The sequence below is a fragment of the Talpa europaea genome (assembly GCF_964194135.1).
Source record: "Talpa europaea genome assembly, chromosome: 6".
Lineage (NCBI taxonomy): Eukaryota > Metazoa > Chordata > Mammalia > Eulipotyphla > Talpidae > Talpa > Talpa europaea.
The window spans coordinates 15,082,969-15,110,491 of record NC_140072.1 but is presented as its reverse complement, the minus strand read 5'-3'; the positions used below and the strand labels follow the sequence as shown (position 1 = coordinate 15,110,491).

Sequence of the window (27,523 nt, the reverse complement as noted above, 5' to 3'; positions counted from 1 at the left end):
CTTTGTGGGATTCATCAAAATTAAAATTCTAATCTTAGAAATAAATCTGTTTGGGGGGGCCTCCCTGGTGGCTCAGGCGGTTGAGCGCAGTCCTGTGAAGCTGTCTGCAGCCTCTGCAGCATGGGTTTGATTCTGGCCGGCCGGCAAGAATCCCACATAGCGCAGCAGACCACTCCTGTCTGGAACGCTGCTCCCCTCAGCAGCATATTTCCATCAGTCTGCCTCTTCTGCTCCCCACTCTGTCTCTGGTGAATCCTCTCACTCTCCCACACATCTGGCCTGTACCCCAGTTCTTGTATGCATAAATAAAATAAATCTTAAAAAAAAGAAAAAAAATAACTGTTCAAAGGGGTAGCAGGAGGCAGATTTCTAGGGTGACAGGATGGTTCTGTATCTTGATTATAGTGGTGGTTACTGCAATCATGCATGTGATAAAATGGCAAAGAACAATACACATACATTACATCAACGTCCATTTCTTATTCCCATAATGGACTGTGATTCGTAAAATGGAACTTCTAGGGGAAACTGGGAGAAGGATATATAAGATCTTTCAGTACTATTTTGTAACTTCCTATGAATCTTTAACTGTTTCAAACTAAAATGTTTTAAAAAATAATTATACCTTAAAAAATTCTGATCATGAAGGCACATAATAAGTGTGGCTCATTACAAACATACAAGCTTGTAACCCAATGTACCACTATTTTCTACTGATTAAAAAAAAACAACTCAGTGTTTAATAATTTCAAAACTAACATAGACACTTAATGTCCATATCATTAATAGAAAAGACACTCTACAGAATGGGAGAAAATATTTGTACACCATACATATGACAACTGACTAATATCCACAAAGAATTCATCCAACTCAACAAAAAGAAAACAAACAAAAAAAAATTCAAAAATGGATAGAAGAGCTAAAGATACTTCTCCAAAGAAGTCAGACAGATGACCAACAAGCTGATGAAAAAATGCCAAACAAACATCAACTATCCAAAGAGAAATGCAAATCAAAACCTAAATGAGATACAGTTGCAAGCCTGTGAGAATGGCCCATATAAAAGAATGGAATCAACAAAAGTTGATGGGGTTGTGGTGACAAAGGAATTCTCATATACTGTTGTGGGAAAAGAAGTTGGTGCAGCCTCTGTGGAAAATGGCATAGAAATTTCTTAAGAAGATAAAAATGGAATACTATTCAGTGACAAAATGAAATGAAGTGCTGGTGGTGTATGCTACAATGTGAATGAACTGCTAACACAGCATGCTAAGTGACAAAAGCCAGTCACAAGAGATCACATATTGTCAGATCCATTACACAATACGTTCAGAAAACAAAACTTAAGAAAATGCTCTATACTGCTTATCAGCAGGAAAATACAAATCTGGGGAGATTTCACCTCACACTGGTTAAAACAGTTATTATCAAAAAGTCAAGTAACGATAAATGTTGGTGAGAATGTGGAAAAAAACAAAAACTCATCCACTCAACGTAAACTGGTGTGGCCATTATGGAAACCAGAACCGCATATGATCCAGTAATCCCACTTCTGGGTATTTACCCAAAGAATATGAAGACACTAACATGGAAACACATATTCACCTCTACATTCGTTGCAGCACGATTCTCAATAACCAAGATATGGAAACAACCCGCGTGCCCAACAACAGAGGACAGGCAAAGAATATGCTGTAACATACATGATGGAATACTACTCAGCCATAAAGATGAAGTCTTGCCATCTGTGACAACTAGGCTAGACCCTGAGGGCATCAAGCTAAGAGAAATAAGTCAGAAAGAGAAAGATAAATGCTGTATGATCTCACTTATTTGTGAAACACAAAGAAAACAAACACAAAAACAAACCTTTAGAACAGAGGAATGAATGGTAAGACAGGCCCAACTTGTTGATGTAGATCAGGTGTGACTGGACATTTGGTGGTGGGCATGGTAAAGAAATCGTAATCCTGGTACCAATACAGTGTTGTAAACTACTGTTACCTTTATGAAAATAAATATATGGGGCCTCCCTGGTGGTGCAAGGGTTTAGGACACAACCTATGAAGCAATCCACAGCCTCTGCAGAGCGAGTTTGATCCCTGGCCAGGGAGGTACCCACATGGTACAGCAGACCTCTCCTAACTCACCCACTGCTCCCCTCAGCAGTTATTTCAGTCAGTCTGCCTGTTCTGCTCCCCACTCTGTCTCTAGTGAATCCTCTCACCTCACCCCCGCACCTCTGGCCTGTACCCTAGTTCTTGTATGCATAAATAATTTTTTTAAAAAAGAAAAAATAAATATATGAATATATATATTTTAAAAATAGTTGTTTTTAAAAAAACTATATAGACAGAAAGTAGCTCAGTGGTTGCCTGGAGTGGGAGGTAGGAATATGATTAACTGTAAATGGGCATGAGGGATCTTACTGAGGTGACAAAACTATTCTAAACTGGATTGTGGTGGTGATTGCTCAATGTGGCAAATTTATTAAAAATCATTGAACTGTACATTTACAGGAGGTGAATTTTGGCATGTCAACTATAACTCCAAATGTTGCTTAAAAATTGGGGATGATAACACGGGTATTGCTGAAAATGTGAATGTATGAGGAAAATCTTTACAGAGGAGAATAGTAGCCATGCAAATATTGAGGGGAAATATGCCAGACAACAGGAGAGCTTATACAAAGACCCTGGGCAGGACCAATACCTGGTGTGGCTGCCGTACAGCACAGGTGCCAGTGTGGCTGCAGCTAAGTATTTTCAGACAGGAAGGCAGGAGATGAAGTGAAAGAAATAACGGTAGAGAGAGGTTAGATGGCGGAGCTGGTACTCATGTAGAGCTTTTTTATGCCTCTGGAAGGATTCTGACTTTTACTATGAGAGAAAAAGAGGAGTATGCAGGAGTCCTGGGCAGAGCTCGCGAGACAGGACCTGACTTCATTTTAAAAGGACCATACAATGTGAGGAAATTATACAATGAACTTATGAAGGGTTTCAGAGAAGTTAGCTCCCTCCAGAGTTACTGAACTCTGTTATCTGACTGGGATATTGGAGATGTGCTACACTGAGAAATAGGCGGAACTGGTGTGGTCTCAAAACGTGGCCCCTGAGCTAGCTGCACCACAAGCTTCATGCAGACTTTTTACATGCAGGTCCTCAGGGCCTTCTCAATTCCTGGGGTGGGGGAGGTGAGACTCCAAATTTTCCATTGTCCCAGATGAAAACCTTTGAGAACACAACGAACCAGAAAAACACACAAACCTCAAACTCAAACTCAAAATTATGAAAAAGTATTCAGCCAACCCTAAGCCATGTTAACTCAGGAAATGAGAAGAGTTTATTGAAAATGCACATCTCAACTGATTATTTTATTACAGATGAAGTGGCTTTTCCCCCTTTTCCAAAAAACCTTACCCAGTTGTTTTTTTTCCCAGCATAAATTTCCATGTTCTCTCCATACTGTGGCTCTTCCAGTAGCGTCTGATATTCAAACATGAGGCGTGAGCTCTCACGGAGGCGGCTACATTGAAACTGATGATACTGTTGCACAAGTTCCTTCACCACAAGTAAGAGACATTCAGGATTTGCAGGATTCCAGGAGGCCAGGTTCTGCAGAAGGCAAAAAACAAAGGCCACTAAAAAATGAATGTTCACATTAGGTGATGGAAACCTAAGAGGGACTATTCTTAATCAGCAATAAAGTCACAGCTAAAATTGGAAGGGTCTTTTGGGCTTGGTGATTTCTCCTGCCGTCTAAAAATCCTTGGAGAAAATCAAGGAGGAATTCCATCATGAGTAGGCAGAAACAGCAAAGCGTAAAGTAGCATAGTAATAAAACATGAAATCTAAATATACTAGAAGACCATAATTTCAGCCCGGGAAGACTGAATTTGTTTCTTATGCTTTTACAATTTTGATTGTCTTCAATCTGCACCTAATTTCAGCATTGTATGTTAACGTCATTCAACTCAGACCCACAGACCATCTGCATCTATAATACCAGATATAAATAAACACTCTGTAAACACTAGAGTCCCACAGAAATATAAGCACAATCGGTGATGTTTTCAGCCTGAAAAAGACAGGGAAGGAGTAAAGACAAAGCAAGACACAATTATGAAAGGCTTGGTTGCGAGAAAAAGAGGTGGACATGGTTGTGCTGGCTTCTGACCCAAAAAGGAGCCGGGAAAGGGGGGTGATCTGATTACAGATAAGCAGTTTTAAGTTCATGTTCACTCATTCCACAAGTACTTAGCAAATGCCTGTTATGTACGAGCCACTGTTCTAGGCGATGACAAGAACAAGCCAAGTCCTTACTCTCAAAGCAGCTTACATTTTGGTGGGCCAAAGGAAATGATAAACAAGCAATGAAATAGATCATGTGATAATAAATGCTGCGGAGAACACCACACGCACCCTAGGCACCTGGTGAAGGAAGGGTTCCAAGGAGAAAGAAGTGCTCACCTGTGTCACATGGCATTTCTAAGATGGGCAGGACACACCTGAGAACTGACTGCTGGGAATAGTGACGCACAGGAAATAGTGCCTCAACAAGGGAAGTTGGGTGAAATAGAAGCGGTTTTGTCAAGGCTTGAAGAGAGAATCGAACTAAAGAAAGTGCAGATAGCTAGTACAAACAACTCACATGATAACGAGAGGGGGGTGTGGGGTTAAGGGAAAGTTCTGTTCAGATGTGATAGCCTGATGGCATGTCCCTGTAGAAAGGTGGGGGTTGGGGGCTAAATGACAATATCAGGAGAGAAAATAACAAGTAGGTAAATAGAGATGGGATCTCCAAGAGGGCTGCATTAGAAATGAGAGACTCCATCCAGTGTAGGATAAATAAGTTAAAAATCAGGCCTTTTTATGCCCTCCTGCCACTAGCCTTTGGCGGCACCTGCAGTCTTCCACGCCGCACATGATTATGGACACCTGGGCCCAAGAGCACACGTGTGCGCATGTGTAAATGTGGACACCTGTGCCAAGAGGGCCAGGCTCAAAGAGCAACCTCACTGAGGAGCAGGAGGGGGAACTCAAGTTGCTGTCTCTCTGCCAGCTGGTTTCCCTTGATTCAGAATTAATAAACCTATAAAAATCCACCGAATGCTGCAAAATTCTTTTTGTCTGCGAGAACCAAAAATGAAGCTACCTGGCCTGTGGGGGTTGCACACACTCAGGGATAGGAAGAAAGGGTAACAAAATGAGTACAAGTGAGGAAGAATTGAGAGGACAGTCGAAGTTTAAGAACAGGCGAAACACTCATTAGAAGAGTCATTCAGAAAAAATAAATGGACGAGGGAAAATGCGGTACAGATTCCAGACAGCACGAAGAACCCCACTGAGGTTAGAAGTGTGATTTTTAAGTGAGACCAACGAGCATAAGTTCTCCTACCTGGGTGCAAATGCGGAGTAGAAGGCTTTGGATTCAATGCTTGGGGTTTTGCCAGACAAGCACAACAGGAAAAGACAGAGGGGCAAGAGATCTTAGAGGGTTTGCACTGCAAAGATTGTAATTTTGGACCGTGGAATGGAAGCCAGGAAAAAGTCAAGTAACTGCACAAGGAAAGTGAGAGTCATGGAGAGGTGATAGGACACGCACTGTGGGTCTTGGTAAGCTGGAGCGAGTTGGAGTTGCGACACTAATAATGAAATGGAAAGACAGCAGGTGTGGTCACAGGATAGGATGGCTGCAGCTGAGATGATGGAGGTGATCTGTAACTGTACTGACAAGGTGTGGGGTACCATTAAGAGTGCCTGGCAGAGGCAGAGTGAAGGATGAGATCACTGGAGGAAAGGAAGTCAGGGACTGAGAGGCCAGGGTTTGGGGAGGATCTGTCATATGAATGCTAAACCACCTGGAATCATGACAACAGCAATAACACTGAGAGAGTAACAAGGACCCACGCTAAATTGTCAAGAAAAGAGGTTCTCTAGTTAACAACAACAAGGAGGGGGGCAGTGGGCCTGATGGGTCTGATGGCATGAGTTTCAAAGCTGGCAATGGAGGGGTGGGGGATTTAGGAAAAAGGGAATGACAATTTCCTTGGCCGCAGCACTGAAAAGCAAGAACACCAGGCAGCTCCCACACCTCCAGGCAGGAGCAGGGTAAGAGGGATGAGAGGGAAATTAGCCACAATGTGAAAACACTGAAGGGAAAAACACTCTCAGAGCAGAGGGTCAGGCTTCAGAGCAGTAATAAGCAATCCTCACAGTGAAGTCAGCGGGAGAGGCTTACAAATATACCTCTCACCTCCAGATTCTGCTTTCAATGAATTAACTGAGGCATGTCTTGGGGTTGCGTGGATTTTTACTAAAGTTCCCAGGTGATTCTAATGTGCAACAAAGGTTGAAAATCACCGACTTGGAGGGAAAAGGGATAAAGTAGAGGTTAAGGATTTTACTCAGACCATGTTAATACCCCGAAACACCCAATCTCTAGAAATCTAGAAATTTACCATATAAAGGAAGCATCAAAACACTACAAATGTTCAAAAGGCAACAATTACATAGCTTGCTAAATGCTACATAAATTCTCAGAACTTTCCATGTGCTCAAGTTAATCCTTATGGCAATCTTATAAGTTATATTATTATGCCATCTTAGAAATAAGAAAATTGAGGCAAAAAGCATATCAGCATTATATGCAAGGTCGCTAGACTATTAAATAATAAAACTAGATTTCACACTTAGCAATTTGGCTCCAAGTCCCTGTACACAAGACATTTTGGTCTCAAGAACCTTTTATACAATTAAAAATCTTGTAGCCCTCAAAGAGCTTCTGTATGAGTGTATATATTACATTAACTATATGAAAAGTGAAACTAATATTTAAATATTTATTAATTCATTCATTTAAAATAACAAACCTACTACCTGTTAACATGAAAACATCTCTAATGAAATAACTATTTTCAAAAATAAATAGTGAAAAGCATGGCATTGTTTTATTATTCTTGCAAATCTCTTCAATATCTGCTTGTGTATTCAATATTGCAGTATGTTGTCTTAGCTTAAATATATGAAGAAAATCGTCTCACTCAAATATGTACATTAAAAAGGGAATATTTTAATAGCTTTTCAAATCATTCTGGATATTCTCTTTGATATTATACCAAAACTCAACAAGGGGTAGTTTCTTAAAGGTCAGCTGCAATGTGGAATCTGATTTATTTATAAATATTTCACACTCTCACATTAAATTCCATGTGCTTATCTGCACCCGGATAATTTCACTCATATGTAACTTTGAACCAACATGCATTAGTCCTGTAAAAAAAAAAAAATGCTGATTTACTGAGTTATGCAGATCTTCTAAATACCAACACATTTCATTTGTTATATCAAAATACATCACATTCGTTAATATCATGAGCAATCTCACCTGAAAGTCTTCTGTCAAAAGGAAACAAACAAAAAAAGAAAACAAAAGGTAAATAAATATATCCTTCAAGAGGATAATAATTACTTTGCTCTACTGAGTAGGTTCATTTAGTCCCTGTAAATTACTAACTGATCTTTTATTTATAGGAAAGACAGGTCTAAAAGGATATACAAGTGAAGACTTGAGGTACAAAGGAAAGCGTTTCAGCAGAAAAAGAGCATAAAGTCCTTGCTGGCAAACTTCTTGATCACAAGTCCTGAAAATGCCTTTTGAACTACTCAAGATCACATACAAATACCAATAGGAATAACAGCACAGTTTAAAACTTAAAATGAGCATTATATAGATCGCTATGCATTTCCTTCAGAGATCATTGTTAAATATTAATAAATAGGAAAAGTACACAACAGTCCATATCTTGATCAAGTATTCCTTTCAAGTCCTAGCTTGAGTGCACAAGCGCGCACACACACACACTTTGTGTCTCAATTAATATTTTTTTTAATTCCATTATTTCTTTTAGATGGCAAACATCTTACCAATATGATTTCAGTGATTCACCCTAATTGTTAAATGCACAGTAAAGACAAGCCAACCAACCCCTTTCCATGAAACCCAACCTCCGGATACATGAAAATGCACTTGACTCTTTGGCCATCAAGGCACACTTCACTGAGAAATGACCTCACTGGAAAACATTCCCATCAAGGGAGGCACAGATGCTCAACAAAATGACAATTCCCCTAGTCCTACACTTTTAATTAGGTAATTTCTGGTTTGAACCACTTTGCTTAGATTAGAAGGGGAGAACACAAAGATAGGTAAGATTTTTATTTTTTTTTTAAATGGCATTTTACATTTTTTTTTATAGACGCATGTTTTTGTTTTATTTATTTATTTGTTTGTTTGTTTTTTGTTTATACAAGCACTGGGTACAGTCAGAACATGGGAGCGTGAGAGAATTCACCAGAGCCAGAGCAGGGAGCAGAGCAGGCAGAAGGACTGAAGTACACTGCTGAGGGGAGCAGCGGGCGGCAGGAGGGGTCTGCGCGCCATGTGGGACCCTCCTCCGGTGGCCGGGGAGCAGCCGGGGATCGAACAGGCACCGCAGAGGCCACGAGCAGCTTCGCAACCCAGCGCTCAACCGCTGCGCCACCGGGGAGGCAGCAATGAGGACATTGGCCCTTTCTACTCTCTTGAGTAGAAAATAGAGGAAAATGCTAAAATCTTCTTCAGGGAAGGGGGTGAGGGTGGATACATTAATATATCTCTTCCAAAAAAAGAGAAAACCAACTCTCTGTTTTCGCAAACCTCTTGTTTAATTTTTGGTAATACAGGATACATAGAAGAAATCTGAAATGAGGATGGTCATGGGGCAACGATACATGAACAAAGAAACAAAGAAAAGAGAATCCAAAATTGAGGAATGAAAAGTTTTAGGAGCATGTGATAAAATAGAAGAAAGCAAGAGAATTATTTACTATTATGAAACTATTCATTCTCACTAAGCAGATCAGGCAAAGTGTTATGAGTTTGTTTGTTTGTTTTTAAGACTGATTAACTAGAACAGTTGAACAACTCCATGATACTCATGTAAACAACAACTGACAGTGTAACATGCAAATCAGTCGATCCTCCCCGCCAGCCCCCTATATTCGGGTTCACCACAGTATCAGTTTCTAACAAACACCCACCTTCCTCTTGGTAGTCACAGCCTACCCCATCTCTAGTGGTAACTCTGGATACTCTAATTTTGCTCCCCTGTTCAGAATGCCTCATTTGAGGCATGTTCCTACCCTCAACTCTTCTCCATTTCCCTCGCCTAAATACACCCCATCACACACAGCGCACTCCCCAATAGATGACCCTGCACTCATGAAACCAACCCTGGGTTCCTTATCTGAGCTCCCTTATGTCAGAAACATTATAAGGGGTAACTTCTTCAGAGGCCTTGTTCATCCCAATTTATGTCACACTTGGGGGAAACATGGTTTCTCAACAATAGTGAAGCAAATTCAGACATAGACAAAGGCAATGATAAATGAAAAGTTGGGGGGGGGGAGTACATTGAGGAGTTTAAGAAAGTCAGCAAATTAGCACATGAGCCCTGGGACCATCCCTGCCTACCAAGTGAAGGAGGAAAATCTTCCAAGGAAAAATGTTCTTTAAAAAAATCTTTTTATGCGGGGGCCTCCCTGGTGGTGCAAGGGGCTAGGACACACCCCATGAAGCTGTTGGCAGCCACTGCAGTGAGAGTTCAATCCCCGGCCAGGGAGCTTCCCAATGGTGCAGCAGACCTTTCCTGACTTGCCCACTGCTCCTCTCAACAGTGTACTTCCATCGATCTGCCTATTCTGTTCCCCGCTCTATCTCTGGTGAATCCTCTCCCCCCCCCACCTCTGGCCTGTACCCCAGTTTTTGTATTCATAAATAAATCTTAAAAAATTTTTTTAATTGAGATATAATTGACACACAACATTTACATTAGGTTCGGGTATACAATATCATGATTCAATATTGTCTGTATTATGAAATGATCACAATAATAAGTCTAATTAACATCTGTCCCCATAGATATTTACAAATATTTTTTTCTTTGGATGGGAAAAACACCCACCCTCAAACTACATTGGCAACCACTAATATATTCTTTGTATTTATGAGTTGAGGCTTTTGGGCTTGTTTTAGATTCTGCATATAAATGAGATCATACATTATTTGTTTTTTCTCTGTCTGGCTTATTTCTCTTAGTATAATTCCCTCAAGGTTCATCCATGTTTCAAATAGCAAGATTTCCTTCATTTTTGTGGCTGCATAATTTTCTTTATCCACTTATTCATCAATGGACACTAGTATTGTTTCCATATCTCAGGTATGGTAAATAATGCTTCATCAAACATGGGGATGCATCTATCTTTTCAAGATAGTGCTTTCATTTCTTTCCAAAAATGAAATATCCATAAATAGAATTGTTGGATCATCTGGTAGTTCTAGTATAAGTTTTTGAGAAACCTCCATATTGTTTTTTATAGTAGATTCTCCAATTGACAGTCCTACCAAAAGTGCACCCATATTCCCTTTTCTCCACATCTCACCAACACTTGCTATTTTTTGTCTTTTTGATAACAGCCATTCTAACAGATATGAGGCAATGTATCATTGTCATTTTGATTTGCATATCCTAGTATGATAACGAGCACCTTTTCATGTACCCGTTAGTCAATTACATGTCTAAAAATGACTCTTATAATAAATTTGTTCAAATAATAAAAAGATAAAGAACAGGGATAAATTAGAAGTATTACCCCCAAAAGCCTGAAACTTCCTACAAAATTTTGCATGAATGCCAAGCATATAAATAAAAGGAAATCAAAACTGGTTAACAAAATATGAAAAGAGTGCAACCTTATTAGTAATCAAAGAAATACCATTGTCCTGGTTTCTCCTTTGTCGCAAACTAATTTTTCTTTGAAAAAGTAACAGACACATGAAAGTAGAAATAGATTTTTTTTCTAATACTGTAAAAGAATATAAAGAACAAGCAGATCCCAAGAAGACCTTCTCTTCCCTGAAAAGAAGGAACATGGAAGGAACATGGAAGGAACACTCTAGGAACATGGAAGGCACCCAGATCAACACTTGACCATCCTTCAGTTTCCCTACAGACACCTCTGGCTCAATCTGTACTCCCTCTCCCTCTCTTTGAAGCACCCTATCCTGACTTCCATGGTTCAGCTAGATTCTTAGGGTCAGGTCTTAGTTTGAACTCAATCTGACTTTTTTACACCAAGACAGGTCAACCCTAGCAACAGTTTCTTGCTCTCATGAGACTCAATGATGTAGCCTGTCCCTCACCCAGACCCACCATTAGAGAAGGGAAGAGGGCAGTAATGAGAAACAAGGTCTGTGTCTTAATTAGCCAAGTTCTTTTTTTAAGCAAAGAGCTATTGCTGGTGAGAATGCAGTTTAACAGACACTTTCACATGTGAGAGTGCAAACTGGTACAATTCTTTTTTTTTTCCAAGAATCTTAAAAACGTTCATTCTCAATACCCCCAGAAATCCCAAATCTGGAAAACCATCTAAGAAAATAAAAAAAAAAAATAAATAAGGGAGAAATACCTCACAAACAAAAATTTACAAAGAGTTATTGATAATATAATGAAACGACAAGTAATCTAAACACTTGAGAGTAAGAAATGTTCATAAAAATCTGTTATAACCATTCAAAGGAATTGTGTGCCATAAATTTGTTTACAATAAAGCATAGAAAAGTTTTTGTTACTATATTAAATCAAGACAGATATGAAATTGTATATGAATTATGATCACAAATTTGATTTACTCCATGTTCTCCCAATTCTCCTCAGCAAAAAAACATATGCATAGAAGAATCACTAAGAGACTGATATCTACAGTTGGAAACTATTTAGGTGATTTTTATCTTCATTCCTAATTTTCTATATTTTTCAAATTTTCTGAGTTTATTTCATACATATGTATATACATATAAGCACATACAGGACACGCACATATATCACAATAGAAAAATGTAAATTTTTAAATAGAATAACATACTTCAGATATTGCATTTCAAACTGATTTTCATCTCAATGTTAAAAAAATTCCACTTTCATTTACATATTTTATAAGGTCTTCAACAGTCTCTTCTGATCAACTAGAAGTTAGCCAATGCCATAGCCTTCTGGAGAACAAATCTTGCATCACTTAACCCTGCATAAATATGTTTCAAGTAACCTTGAAGTTACTGTTTAAGTTCCAAGTCTCACAGAACATTTCCAGAAAGCTAACACAATATGCTAAAATGTAAAAGCCCAGTTGTAGGAATTAATTATGGTTCTCTCAGCCCAAACACTCTTGTTTTACACTACCCTGAATGGAAGTCTTAGGAAATGACCAATGACATTTTACATTTCTAACAGAACTGTAGCTGGACAGCATGAGTTTTTATAAATGTCATGTCATCTGGAGAATACAAAAGATAGCAAAAATAAATTTGCTATTTGACCTATATGTAAGAGGACTAAGTACTACCAAAATGAATTTCTATGCTATACATTATGTATGGGATACACAGGGTTACAGATGTATAATTCCTCTAATGTATCATCTAAGGTTATGTAAATGAAATTATTTTAAATATTTTTTCATACTTTCTTATGAAAAAGTAAATTTTTAAGCAAAAGTAAATAACATATGATGATTTGGGTAGGCAAGAAAGAGGCTGGATTATAACTTAGGGACTACACACAGCAAGTCTAGTCCAACATATAACTACCCACCATCCATTCATAATCAAGTGGCTAACAAAAAAGACAACACAGCACTCACATCCCTTACGGTTACAGTTCTTCATTAAATGTTTCAGGATTTTACCTTTGAGAAGATTCCAGTATTAAGAATAAAATGGGGTGCACGGAAAGGAAGAGAACATGCTCTGCTACAGTTTGTAGGGTACTCACAGAAATAAATGTTGATGTGGGGGGAAAAATTGGGTCATTTTATAATCCTCAGTGGCTTTATTTAAAATATTCTAACAATTCTTTTCATCCTTGCAAGCAGAGCCTACTGAGTCTGAGATTTAAGATTGCTGCCATGACGCCTGAAGTTGTTAATTACAGTCTTTAAAAACTCACTGGATTCTGGGGAGCATGGAGGCTAATTAGAAAGAGATGCAGATCTCTGACATCCAAATGAATAGCTAACAAGACAACCAATACAAGGTCACTTCTGGGATTAATATGAGCTAGTAAAGGTATTCCTAGTAGTACGGTTAGGTGAAATTTCACACCTAATTTGTATCTGTGTCTGAGCAGTAAAGTGAATGTGTCCTGGTGACTTCTGACCTGTGTTCAGTGGTTACTACTGAGGCCAGGAATTTGAGCAGCAGGCACTCCAGACCTCCTCAACTCTGCATTAATCAGAATACCTCTATCATGCTCTTTTTGTTTTATTTTGGCTTTGGTTTTTTTGAAGGTTTTCCTAGACAAAATCTGAAAAAAAAAAAATTTAAAAAATGGATCTAGATTAGGAAGTAGTGAGTACGTCGGTGAAATCTATGCTCCCATTTGTGACTATCCTCATCTTGATACCAAAAGTCCTGTTAAGAGGAATCTAGTCATAAAATGGCCTGGCAGCACAGGGCCTTCAAGATGCACTGAAGAAGAGCATTTCTCCTAGTTTTTAAGACTTTAGCTCCAAGTATCAAATGGGTTTACAAATACACAACTTGTGCTGGAAGTAAAAGATATTTGTTTTCTTAAATCATACATATCTTGATTATAAGCAAAGTGGAAGTGGCATCTTGTCAAAATTGAGTCTGTTCAGGACCAGTCATTAAGCTTCTGGCTGTGGTTCTGCTGTGGTTTCATTAGAGCTCTCCAAGGTTCTGACCTGCAACTCAGCCAACAACTAAGTTCCTTGGATTTTTTTTTTTTTCCTTTTTCACCTTTTGTGCGGCAGACTCTTAATACAAGAGCTTTCTTTTTGCCTTGCAGGATAAAATACAACAGTCCATTCCCCAGCTTACAATCAATAAAAATTTTCTGGCTACTAATGAATGAGGTCCTAATTCTATGTCAATATAAAACATGACAATTGTATATCCTTGAGAAAGATGAAGCTAATGCCTTAGGAAAAACACACAAATATCTTAGTAGCTAAAAAACCACCTTCCCATGTGATTTTGTAACAGAATTAAGGAAAGAGCAAAATAAATAAATATAAACCTAAACTTCTGTAATGCTATTCAGTAAACAGCCTCACCCACAGTTTCTAGGTAAACTGAACTTCCAATTAACAGAGGAGAACTGGAGAATCTTTATACATCTACCGAAAGATAACCTATTAGTGCATCACACCAGAATTTCTCTATTATTCCAATTTTGTGATAAGGTATAAGAATCACTGGAACTGATTTCACTTATTTAGTTTCTTCCACAGGCAAGTGTGTTTTTAATCTAAAATACATAGAAAGAACTCAAGAGTTTTACTTTTAGCTCCACTTAGAAAATTCACAAAATTGTTATATCCCTCTTGCCCACTGAAGGTTGCTGCAGTTTACTTTTCTGGTCCTCCTAAAAGAAGGAGACCAGCACATCTTGCTGACCTGCCAGGACAAACAGGGCTATAGGATCACACAGCACACTGCCAGGTTCTGTGTGTTTCTTTGGAACTGGGGGTAGATACAATGGAGGAAATAAGGATTGCGGGGTGGGGAGAGGGCAGAAATTCAATCCACATCTCTTGGTTCAGCCTTCTTTATTAAAAAGAAGTAGAATGCAGATTCCTTTCTATTTTGTAAACCCCCTCAAGTGGAACAAGGTTGAAAAGAGGGAAAAGTTCCCTCCACAGAATCTTTATTAGCCTTCTTCTCTTAACAGGATAACCACTTAGAGAAGATGATGATTCTTTTCCACAAAGAGATTAAGAGTAAGAACAGGAACACTAAAACCACTGAATATTACCACTTTGGACAGAGCTGAATTGAATAGTAACTAAATCCATTCTATTTCTTTATACAATGTTGCCTATCCACACAACTTTTAAGATGCTATCTTTAAATACAAAATCAAATCTATGCAGCCAAAATGCTCAAGGCCCATAGTCACTGTTTCTCAAAAAATTATAAATAAATATTAAGTTCAATTTTGGATAAATACCAGTGTAGATTAAAATTTGATTGATAAACCCTAAACAAAAATCCTTTGTGGTCCAAAGAGTAGCTGTGGCTCTGAAATAAATGTTGTTATTTACCTGACTCACTTATGCCACACACCTTCTTAATCAATGCTACTCAGACTCTAAGAACAAAATGCAGTAATGCAACAGCAGAAAGGAAATTAGTGAATATGACTTCTAAGTTAATTCAGATTGTTTTTCCTGGGAATGTATTTAAATTGTCCAGGTTGCTCGAATATCATCCAGGGATGTGATTCTGAAGGAGACAGCTTGTTACTGGTTTTCCTGGCTGTACTACAAGAAACAACAGTGTGAGCTTATTTTAAGTTAATGTGTGCTTCTGTGTTTCTTTACAAGAAATTAACTGCAATCATTTAGCTAAAGCAAACACTTTGTTAGGGTTTCATCACTTTTCATTAGAAAATGTCTTCCAGAGTCATGAAACTTAGGAAGTTATAAATCCCAATTCTGCTCACAGATTTTAAGGTTGGAGCAAATTATTTAAATATGGTGAAGGATCATTCAGGCTTAGTGACCCTTTGGTGGCACTGAGTGTTTTACATCCATAGATGAGTCACAACACCACAGGTGTCCCAGCCATTCTCCTACATCAAGAAAATAACTCCTTTCCTGTCTCAGAATCAGATCTCCGGTTAGATTCTCATCTCTTTCCAACTATGATAATCATAAAGAGACCCACAGGAATGGGTGGTATGGAACAAGACAGAACAACAGCTTCAAGCAAGTTGTCATTTGTTACTAGAGAAACACCTGCAGGCTCTGACACCTGGTTTCTGACCCCTGCCTTTAATGATTTCCCAGCTAGACTTGCCCCCTGGGCCACTATGATTTACACGACACAACTGCTTCTCCTCATCTTACCTGAGCTCCGTGGACTTAATCCCAGGCCCACAGTATTTGCCAGACACTCCTCCTCATAGTCAAAATTCCTCTTGGGCCTTCCTGAGCAGTAGTCTTAAGGTCACCGGTGTTCTAGTAATCTCTGTGTGTAAAAGATTAAGGGACACTCCAACTGACAAAGAGGTTACCTCAAGCTTTTCCTGTTATAACAACCACATGCAGCTTTAAGAACAAAAAAGAAAAAGCAATGCAAAGTAGACCATCAACTAAAGGAAAAGACATCCTCAAGTACAATACACAGGGTAGTGAGAGCTTTCAGTGTCTTTATCCTTCTCCCTAAAAACTCCACTTCCTTGGCACAAACTCACACTTAGCAGACATCTATGGTTTTCCATCCAACATCCATTTCTACCCTGGTGACACAAACCCAAATTGCCTTTGGAAACCACCCCTCCCCATTCTCAGGCACTTTGAGGATTTCTAACAAGCTATTCCTCACCAAACTTCTACTTCAACCTCCAGAGATCCTGACTGCTAATGTAATCAGTGTTTCTTATACACCTATTGATACTATCAGTGACTGATTCAGCTATGTACACAGATCCAATGAGGTAAAGACACCAGCTGGGACTTCTGAGAAATAAAAACATTCTTTCTTCCCATGGCAGAGAACACAAAATCTGAACCTGAGTAACAATTTTGTATTCACAAAGAAAGGGACTTGAGCTGCTAGGTTAATATGGAGATTAAAAGTAAAATAAGCATGGGGGGCGGGAGGGGAAGGATTGGGGTCAGAATGGGGCGTTTGCAATTGTATGGGGGAATATAAAAATAAAATTTATTATTTAAAAAAAAAATTTAACAACAGATAACAATTCCAAAAAGGAATGAACTCCTCCTGAAATGAACACTGTAACTGCAATGTCTGCATTGGCAAGAGGCAGCTCTCCTTCCTGCCCGTGACTCGGCAGGTGCTCTCTCATTCTCCTTTCCCTAATAAACCTGTGTTTTTTAAAATGTAACCTTCATTCCCCTGTGTCTGTGCAAGCATTGCCTTCTCCTTTTCTTCTTTTAATGTAATAAACCTGCCTTCTTGGGTATAAAAAAAAAAAAAAGTAAAATAAGCAGAGCAGAAGGCAAAGAAGAAAAGAAATGACATGATTTCAGCCATTGGACAAGACTTATTTCAAGGCCAACTCTGATCTTTTAAGTTTTGTAAGTCAATGGAATTTCCTTTATTTTTAAGCCAGTTTGATTCAGGTTTTCTTGCACTTAAAAAAAATTAGGGAAAAAAGTTAAAAGAATACTGAATCACAAAAACAGCACATCATCATTTTACCTCCTCAAAGAGAAAGAAGAGACCAGCACATGAACACTCACTATTCCAACAACTACTCAAGACCCCTTTAATCCAAAGAAAAGATTCAGTTTGGGTTTTTATGTTTTCTGTCAGAGAAAAGTTGAGTAGTTTCTTACATTTATCAGCAGGAAAATCTACAGAGAGGGTTAATCTATTTCCACTAACCCGACAATTACAGTCATTTCTCTTAAGAATAAAAGTAAAAAGGAAGGAAGGATGGAGGAGAATGCCCTTGTCTGTTATAAATCATTCAATGATCTTAAGTTAAAATGGACTGAAAGAGCTACCTAAGAGGTGCCCCACCCCAAGGCTTTGCAAACACCAGCAAGGAATTTGATTCAGAGAGTAAAAAAGGGAGACTTCTGAAAAAGCCAACAGTCCCACTGAAGGATGTAAAGGAGAAGTGTGAGAAACCATAACAGACCAGACAAGGACCTCAGACCACTACTATGTGTCTTGGTGGTTGTATACAGCAAGCAGCAGCCCAGCCCTTCATTAATACTGAACTTAGAGAAAAGAGCTTCAACGGCTTCAGGGTTTTATAAACAGAGATATTTTCATCTTTCCTCCACTTGACAAAAACATATTCAGCATGTACAGACTGTACTGTGGTGTCTTATGAATGCTGGCTCCATGCCAAGCTGGAAAGGTGTACTTTTTTTTTTTTTTTAAGATTTATTTATTTATACAAGCACTGGGTACAGTCAGAAGTACGGGAGGGTGAGAGAATTCACCAGAGCCAGAGGGGAGAGCAGAGCAGGCAGACTGACAAAGTACACTGCTGAGGGGAACAGCAGGCGGCAGGAGAGGTCTGCGCGCCATGTGGGACCCTTGCCCGGTGGCCGGGGATCGTGGGGATCGAGGGGATCGAACCGGTGCTACAGAGGCTGCGGGCAGTTTCACAACCCAGTGCTCAACTGCTGTACCACCGGGGAGGTCCCTGGAAAGGTGTACTTTTAACCACTAAACCTTTACATCTTTTGCATATATTCTCTCTCCAAAGAGACTGAAAATGGGCATGCACAAAGCAGCCACAATGGCTGCCTTTGAGCCATTTGTGAACTTCCCAATACATAGTGATTACTCAGTTTCATCTATTTTTCACTGCTTTAAACTTGCCGACCCTTTCCAGGTTCCAAAGCTATTCCTCACCAGTTCTTTTAAAACTGTGGTGCCCCTTACAGTCAATTAAAGAAAAGCATCTGCTTCAAGCAGGCTTCTCTGGGTCTTAGGTGGGGGAAATAATCATGAATACAAAACCCTCCAATGAAATGCCTCAAGAATCCTAATAAAGCCTTGTGTCCCAAGCAACCAGTCTGTATTATCATCAACTCACTATCATCAAAAAGTAGTTCCCACCCTGGTTATCATCAGCATAACTATGAAGGCTGAAAAAAGATAGATTATAGAAAAAAGATAGATATCTGAAAAAAGATAGATTCCCAGGTCCTTCCTTACAAAACACTAACAGAGTAGACCTGGAGCAAGACCTATTCCTCAGCCCCACTGATGCTGTTTTGTGAGTTTGGAGTCATGTTTAGACATTCCAATGCCAAGGTAAAAACCCAGAAAATCTGATCAAAGACCCAAATAATGTCACATAAACTCATTAGCCCTTCACATAAGCTCCGGTGTCTAAATGATAGTTACAGGCTACACCCACTAGAGCTTCACACTGAAATTACTCCAAGTATCTCCCAGGAAGTAACAGAATGTATCTCCAGACCTCTGAAGGATTTCTGACAATGATTATCATCTAAAATCCAGGGTGGTCCACACCCAGAAAAAGAAACTGCAGTGATAGCCAAGACCATTCTTGAGAATACCTGTTTTCCTGTCAGTAGTGGAGTCTACTAACTTGATACCCCCATCCACCTAGATCTATATCTTACAGATCTATATCTTACATTTTAATGTCACCTATGCCTCAGGAAAAAAGTACTAACTAAATGAAGTGATTGTTCTTAAGTTGATGTATTTACTTGTATTTAATTTTAAGTCATCTTTTCTCTCAATTTTTTTGTAATAGTTCCATTAATATTAAGAAATTATGGAGGAGCTGCAAATTGGCAGCCTCAGCCTGCAGACATGCTTTCTTTGACTCATGCAAATTTTTTATTTGAAAATCTTTAGACAAAGCATACACACTTCAGTAGGTCACAATCCCCACCAATTACAACTACTTTATACCCAACATTTTCACTCATTTATGTTACTTGACTGGCTCCTTTGAGCCTCTAAGTTTGCAACCACTGAATTAAAATTGTAGTGCATTTCCTAAAGACATCTTTTAATTTCTTGCATGGTTTCTTCATTTATGGTAGATACATAAGGTAGTTTTTGGTGTCACATAAGCAAAATGCAGTAGAAAGAATGGCTAAAATACCTCAAGCATTGAAATTTACACTTAAGAAGAAAGTCCCCCTATTTAATGAACCCTCTGATATTCATAAAGAATGATTTATTGTTTGGATGATAGTTATTGCACTTACCTCCTATTAGCCTACAAGTTTATCTGAGAATAGTGACTTTATCTTATTCACCTTTGTGCAAGGGCTGTTCTAGACATCACAGGCTATTCAACATGAGCATGTACTGTCAAATGTATGATCAGTACTACTCAAGTCATTATCAACTAAATTAAATATATTAAGGATCTGAAAAACATTCCACGTGAATAAAGATTCAGGCTACTTGGAGTCAAATTTATCTGTGGTTATGAGCAGAAGTAGACAAAAGAAAACTGGATAGCAATTCTGAAAATACAATATTGCAATATGACTAATTATTGTCATCAATCATTAAAAGTTTGAACAGTCTGAAAAATATTATCTTAAAAGCATTGTAAGATATAATTTCTTTCCAAAGCCTAGCACACTTAATACTAAGATTATTTTAAGAAAAAATTATAAAAACAAAATCAAATTATCATAGCTCAACAGACTAAGGGCTAAGGAGTACAAAATAGCACATTAAATCAGTTCCCAGTTCAAAAACCTGCATGAGATGTTGCTCTTCCTGTTTTTCATAAACCTTATAATTGTGCTTCCAGAAAACTACCAAGCATCTGCCTCTATGTAGTTAATTCTTTTCATCTTGGAGATCTCACAAGGAAATACAGAGTACACTGTGCCAGGATCACTATCTTCTCCAGCCAAAATCATTATGCCTTTCAGCCAATTTCCTCTTGGTAAATTTTGATCAAATTCCTTCAATTTGCAGCTTCCTAGTACTGGCAATAGCTGTACATGTCATGATTCGGTATATATGTGTATTATGTTTAACAATATACATTATAAATTTAACACTAGTATGTACATATGTGTACACAGGCTAACATGTCTATGTAAGTAACCACACATATATATACATGCACACTGATTCCTATAAGTCTCTTCATTTGACACTCTGCAAATAACCATAGTCACAAACCCATTTGGACTTTGTTAATCCAGTGATCATTTTCTGATAACCAACATTATTTCAGAACTCTGCATTAATCAATTCTACTACACAGCTATATATAATGACGAGGGCTAGTAACAATAATTCTGATGTTATAAAAGCTTCTGAATCATCAAAGAAACACGAAATTATTTTCTCCTTTTAGTAAAAGGGGTATTTATAAAAAATCAATAATTTTAAAAGAATTAGTGATCTATATATAGCATGCACAGTACATTTTCTGCGTCTGAATATTTGATTAATCAGTGTGCCTTATTTCCCAGTTATTCTTGATAAAGTACAACTTCTGTATATATAACACCAATTTCTATATATATGACACCATATCCATAATATGCACACATTACAGATATCATTAACAAGAACTGCAGATTAATCACAATACCAAATTTTACAACTATGATATATAATTCATCAATTCCTGAAGTGCCAAACTGTTGACTTTCTGTTGTTGTTATTCTTTAAAATAATCAATACAAAATACAATTCACCTTCCCTGATGAAGCAAGCTAAACATTATGAGAACACATTATAATGCCACTTTTTATTTAAGCAGTATTATCACTGGAAGAGTTGAGGGAAAGGTGAGTAGGGTCATCTGTCTTCAAAATGAATGATGCCAGGATACGTATCTTTATAATCCTTCTGTAGCTTTTAAGATTCTACTTACTATACATTCAATTGTGTCATTTTGCTAAAACCAGGGTCATTGTAAATTCTAATATATATTCATGCATTATACACAACTATCTATATAAAAACTAAAGATGTCTCTATATCTCAGGTTTAAAATGACAACTAAAGAGGTCCACAAAATTCAAAAATCTCCTTTTTTGGAAAAGTGGTGGTTATTTTCAGTTTGTGACTATGGACCAGGTATTTGAAAGTAAATGACATCTGGGACATAGAAACAAAGAAACAACGGGACATGTTAAACTATTACAATCAGTAAAACCCAGTCTGCAGTGGTTTTATAAGACAAAGGGCCCTGCTTCTTCAAACAAAAATTATAAAATTATAAATCTGAGGAAATAAGATGGAGAAAACATATAAATTAAAAGAAATCTAAAAGACATAACAGTTACAATGCATAAAGATTTTGATTCAATCTGAATTTTGAACACTAGCTATTTGATGACACTTGGTAATTGCTGTTACATTTTTTAGGCAAGGTAATATTTTGATTTTTAAAAGATTCCTTATATTTTTGAGTAACATACCAAAATACTTATAGATGAAATGACATAATATATGGGATTTGCTTCAAAATACTATGATGGGGGGGGGGGCTCCCTGGTGGTGCAGCGGTTGAGCGCTGGGTTGCGGGGCTGCCCGTGGCCTCTGCGGCGCCGGTTCAATCCCCAGCTGCTCCCCGGCCACCGGAGGAGGGTCCCACATGGCGTGCAGGCCTCTCCTGCCGCCCGCTGCTCCCCTCAGTGGTGTGCTTCGGTCCTTCTGCCTGCTCTGCTCCCCACTCTGGCTCTGGTGAATTCTCTCACCCTCCCGCGCTTCTGACTGTACCCAGTGCATGTATAAACAAACAAACAAACAAACAAATAAATAAACATGCCTCTATTAAAAAAAAAATACTATGATGGGGGTAAACAGATAGGGTACAGATGAAACAACGGATTATAAATCGTAATTACTGAAGCTAAGGACAGACTGATGAGGATTCATCATACATACTTTCTACTTTTATATGTTCTTAAAATTCTCCATTATACAAATTTTTTAAATGAGGCAATTCAATAATTATAATTTTTTTGCTTTGATTTCTAAAAATTAGGTTAACAAAAATCATATCTTAAAATTATACTTTGATTTCTGAAAGTAGCTAAATACAAATTTACAGTTATAAAATGCTAAAAGTTAAATGCTAAAAGTTAAATAAGCAATATCATTAAACTAATCTTCATCTATTAAGCTGGGTAGAAATTTCTCAATGTTCAAAAACTTGTTTAGTCATATATCTTAAATGCATTTTAAGCTGCATTATTTTCTTGGAAAACAAAAATTCTCAGAGGGCATGCTGTAAAAAAGCACAAAAGTTTAGGTCATAATTTTCATAATTATAAATAAAAATGTCCAAAATAGTACTAACAAAAAGTAAGAAATGACTCCTAGTCATTAATATAATCACTTAAGAGGTTAAAGTCATTAGGCTAATCGGTAGTAGTGCAATTAATTATTTTTAGTCTTAAAGGCTTGAAATTTAGTACAGATTTTCTGATTCAGTAATATATAATTAAGGTTACCTGTGATTTATTCACTACAAACTAAAAGATACATTTATAACTTAAATCTATAGCTAATTCCTATTAGCGATTAATTTTTTTAAGTCTCCAACCAGGTCCTACAATTTAAAAATGTGACTGATGATCTCTAGTAGACAATTTTAGATACTGTAAGTAGTTCTTTGTCCTTCTTTTTAAAAACCTGTAATAATCCAGACTTTCTACTTTTCAATCTGCTTCCTCATAAATGTTCTTGAAACATATTCAAGAAATGGAATTAAATGTGTTGAATGTTTTGCTTATAATAATATTGTGCTTCTATGGTATTTTCATAATCTCAACAACTTAAAAACATTTTTAAATGTATACAAGGCCTACTGAGTCATTGTCAATTCAAGGCTACAAACCACTCTGTGGTGAAATGATTACATCAGACCAGTGTAAGATTGAGCTGGCGCTTTACTTTGCAGGTTTAAATATCTTGGCTCTCCGAAGCATGTGTGGGGGCTGCAGTTTGGCATAAAATTCCTAGCCGGATGCAGATAATTTCTCTGAAAAATGTTTTGAAATGGCTAAGGTTTTTTTGCTTTTTAAAAATGATGGAGAAAGTCTACGTTAGAACCTGGTTCAAAATTTATGGCTCTTTTGCTTTTTAATATGCCTGTCTCTGTAGATACCCCAAGTACAGCAAAACAATTCCAAACCTAAGACTTTTAGTAAGTATAAACCCTCACTTTTATATGACTTTAACTGTAAGCTCAAAAATCAGAATAGGCTGCTTCAAATTATAAAGGGAAACCAGAAGACTTTGAAACCACAAACATCTGCTAAGCCTTCTCAGTTATGATTATATGTTGCCCTTGATCATTTTGGCTTCCACAACGCTAGGTTTTTGGTTTTGCTCTTTACATTTTTCCATTCAAATGTTACTTTCTTTGCTCCTCATAACGGCCTTGTGAAATAAGTACTAATATCACCACTCTTACCAATCAGTAAAGGAGAGATGCCAAGTACACTGGCCAACATAATCCGCATAGTTATCAATGGAGCTGGTGCTAAAATTCAGATTATCTCACCCATATTCACCTTCAGTACCTGTGGTTCTCAATCCTGGTTCCAAACTAAAACTGGCTTTCTGAAACCACTAATGCCCAGGCTTTACCCCAGACTAAATAGTTAAATTAGAATCTTTGAGAGACAGGACCCAGGCTCAGTATATTTCCAGTAGCCCCACGAAAGAATAATAATATTACACAAAGTGTAGGAGAAGAGGAAAGTAAAAAGATAGCAGACATGGTAAATAAAAAGTCCACATGTACTTTTAAGGCCATTTTCTTTTTTCAACTATTTCCTCACTCCCAAATCATTAAACATCAAGAATTGGTCCTTAATTTTAGTATTTGGCTACAAAATGTGTATTGGGACCATAAGTCCTAAGACCTATCAAAATGTATAATTTTAATTTAAAACACCTTCTGGATAATCTACAATTTTATAGCCTCTTTACTGCCACATTATAATCATTTTTACATATTATTTAGGTTATTTTATACTCTACTAAGTTATATTTTTTGTTGCTCTTCATTCCTTCTGGATCAAACCTTCCAACTAAGATTTTTTTTTTCTTCTCCTTGAAGAGTAAATAGACATTTGCTGAGGATGAACTCTCTTTTTTTGTTCACCTGAAAATGTACTTACTTTACTTAAATTGTTAAGGGATATTATCGCTAGACACAGAATTTTAAAATGGTTAAAATTTTTAAATGGTTATCACAAAAATATCATTAAATTATCTTCTATCTTTCATTGTTACTATTAAGAAGTCAACTAACAGTGTAATGGCTATTCTTTTGTTTCCCCTGGCTGTTTTTAGACTTTGCTTGTTGTCTTTGGCTTTCATTTTGCCATTATATGCCTACAAGTGGACTTCTTTATAACTAGCCTACTTGGGATTAACTGGAATTTCTGAGTCTGAATCTGAGGAACAAAGCTGATTAACTTTTATATGCTAAATATATTCTATTCTTTTAAAAATGTTTCACTGTAAAATATAACACAGACATCACAAAACATAAATATGTATAATGTAATTAATAATCACAAAACCAGCATCCATGAAAGAGATGGAGCATACACATAAGCTACACTAATCAGCACATACTCCCTCCTCTAGAGCAACAATGTTCATGGATGTGATGACCCAAGTCAGGGAAATCAAATCTAACAAATTTCAATTCCAAAACTTCCATGCATGATATCAGACATTCTCTTCTTTTGGTGTGATATTGGCTTACAGGTATTGGGAGATGCTATTAGAGGCCTGAGGATAAAGCTAGCATTATCCTAAATGCATCCTAAATCCAGTCACATTCCAAACTAGCTTTACCCCAGTCTTTTCAATTGTGAGAACCAAGAAATTCTCCTGTAACTTAAACCCATTTGGTTAAATTTTCTGTCACTTGAACGCTACCAGGTTCTATTGCTATGATTCATCAGGTGATTTTCTTTCTGGAAGAATTATTCCATATGAATACTGCTACTACCTTTCTTTTCTACCTTACATAAGAGTTACATTCCATCTTATATAATAATCATCTGTAGCTATATTCTGCCCACTACTGAACTGTGTGCATGTAGTACAGTGTCTGACATGAAAGGGATTCAATTAACAGGTATGGAATCCTTGACTACATCAAAGAATCATTCATCTTTGTATCCCTAATATCAGATTAAGTATTGTACAGATGCAATACATGTTTGTAGGAGGAATTAACTAACAAATATGCAGATGGGAAAAATAACACAAAGGAACAGAGTTCAGGACATACACAAAGAGATTCTAAAATAACCTTTCCAAAGGCTAGAATGATCCACATGGGAGTTGATTAGAGTTGGAGATATCAGTATTAAACTCATGTTTCACTAATGTTGATACAAATAGTTAATACATACAAATATTTATAGACATTTTTATTTTCTTGCTCCATTAGCTGTTACCTAAAAGCAATAACACTACAGTAGTGATAAGCATATTTAGTACTCAAGTTTTAGTATTTAATACCTTTCTCCAATAAAATAAAAAGAACTAGGGCTTCTTAGAGAAACAGCTGATTCTAGCATTAGAACAGGAAATACACAAGATCCTATAGCACATCTTGTAGTGCTATAAAGAGAGTGTTCCAACAACAATAAAAACAACAACAAAAAAAATCCTACAGTGATTGGATGTCAAAAGAATATAGGAGCCAACCGATAGGCTTTCAATGGCCAAAGCTGGAACAATTCGAGCATTTACAAAATCCCAGCACAGGAGACAGGCTCAGGACCTGGACTTTGCAGAGACATAAAGCTGCTGCTCAGACTCGAAAAGTCATGAGAACTTTTGACAAAACCTTGAGAGACTTCAAACATGCAGCCACTTCCCCTCAAAACAACTGATGACTTCTGGGACAAGAAAGCAAAAATTAAGATCCATCTTTGAAAAGCAGCAGTAGCAGCAGTGTTATCAACAGTCTTTACAAGCCCAAATTCAGAATTTGGGATCCATCAGGACAAAGACTTACACTGTTGGATGTGACATGGCATTCTATTTTAAAATACTATATAGGTCAACGCACTTAGAAGTGTCTAGAAACACTGACCACTCCAGACTGTTAAAAACCATGATGAGCTCTCCCTCTGGAACAGTAGTAAATCACAGGTAAAAAGACCCTTACACCAAAGCCATACTCTAGTCCCACCTCAGCACAGTCCCTGTTTGCACAGTGGTGATCAGTTAACAACCATCAACCTATCAGAGGGGATGATGAAACCCCCCTCTAAAAGATGCAATATCCAGAGTAGTCTCTATAGATTTTTAACTGGAATGTCTGACATTTATTCAAAACTACTAGAAATACCAAATACAGAACCACATGATTGATAAAGCAAAAAGCAAGTAAACAGACACAAAGATGTTCCAGATAATGGAACTGACAGTACTTGAAAATAAACATAATTAGCATATGCAAAAAAGGAACACTATGTATGAAAAGATAAATTCACCAAAGAATTGTAGAAAATAACCAAGTAATTTAAGAATATATACGTAAAATTAAGAATTCATCAGACAGGCTTAAGAGCAGGAGACGCTGAGCCAAAGATAAGTTTGGCATTATCTAGTTACGTTAGTTATTCATCTACTGCCTCTCCTCTCCCAAATCTGCTCTTCTTTGCCCTATTTCTGAAACTGGGACTGGACCCCATAAACATCTTTCCTTTGCCAGCTAGTAAAATGTGTCCACTGTCTAGAAAGAGAGAAGGAGGGACAGTACAGAGTGTGCAGAGGAAGAAGCTTCTCATCCTGATCCTGGTGTCATTTGCATAGCTGCCCCTGCAGAGCAGGAGACCCAGCAGGAGACCCTTAGTCTAACTGGCAGCCAGCCCTTTTCTACTCCCTAGCCCTGGCCTACCAGCACCTGGTAGGCACAGGCCACGTGATTTGCACACTCTTCTGCATGTGTGCTATTCTT

At 37.6% G+C, this 27,523-nt stretch overlaps 1 protein-coding gene across 3 annotated transcripts in view; it reads right to left on the bottom strand.

Moving 5' to 3' along the window:
- BABAM2 (BRISC and BRCA1 A complex member 2) overlaps window positions 1-27,523 on the bottom strand; it is a gene marked incomplete at both ends in the record, with an annotated part of 352,443 nt that overhangs the window by 248,078 nt on the left and 76,842 nt on the right. For all 3 annotated transcript variants that reach the window (XM_084235977.1, XM_084235976.1, XM_084235978.1), the window contains one exon: window positions 3,423-3,617. In XM_084235977.1, the coding sequence (XP_084092103.1) occupies window positions 3,423-3,617 (195 nt within the window). The remainder of the gene's footprint in view (window positions 1-3,422; window positions 3,618-27,523) is intronic.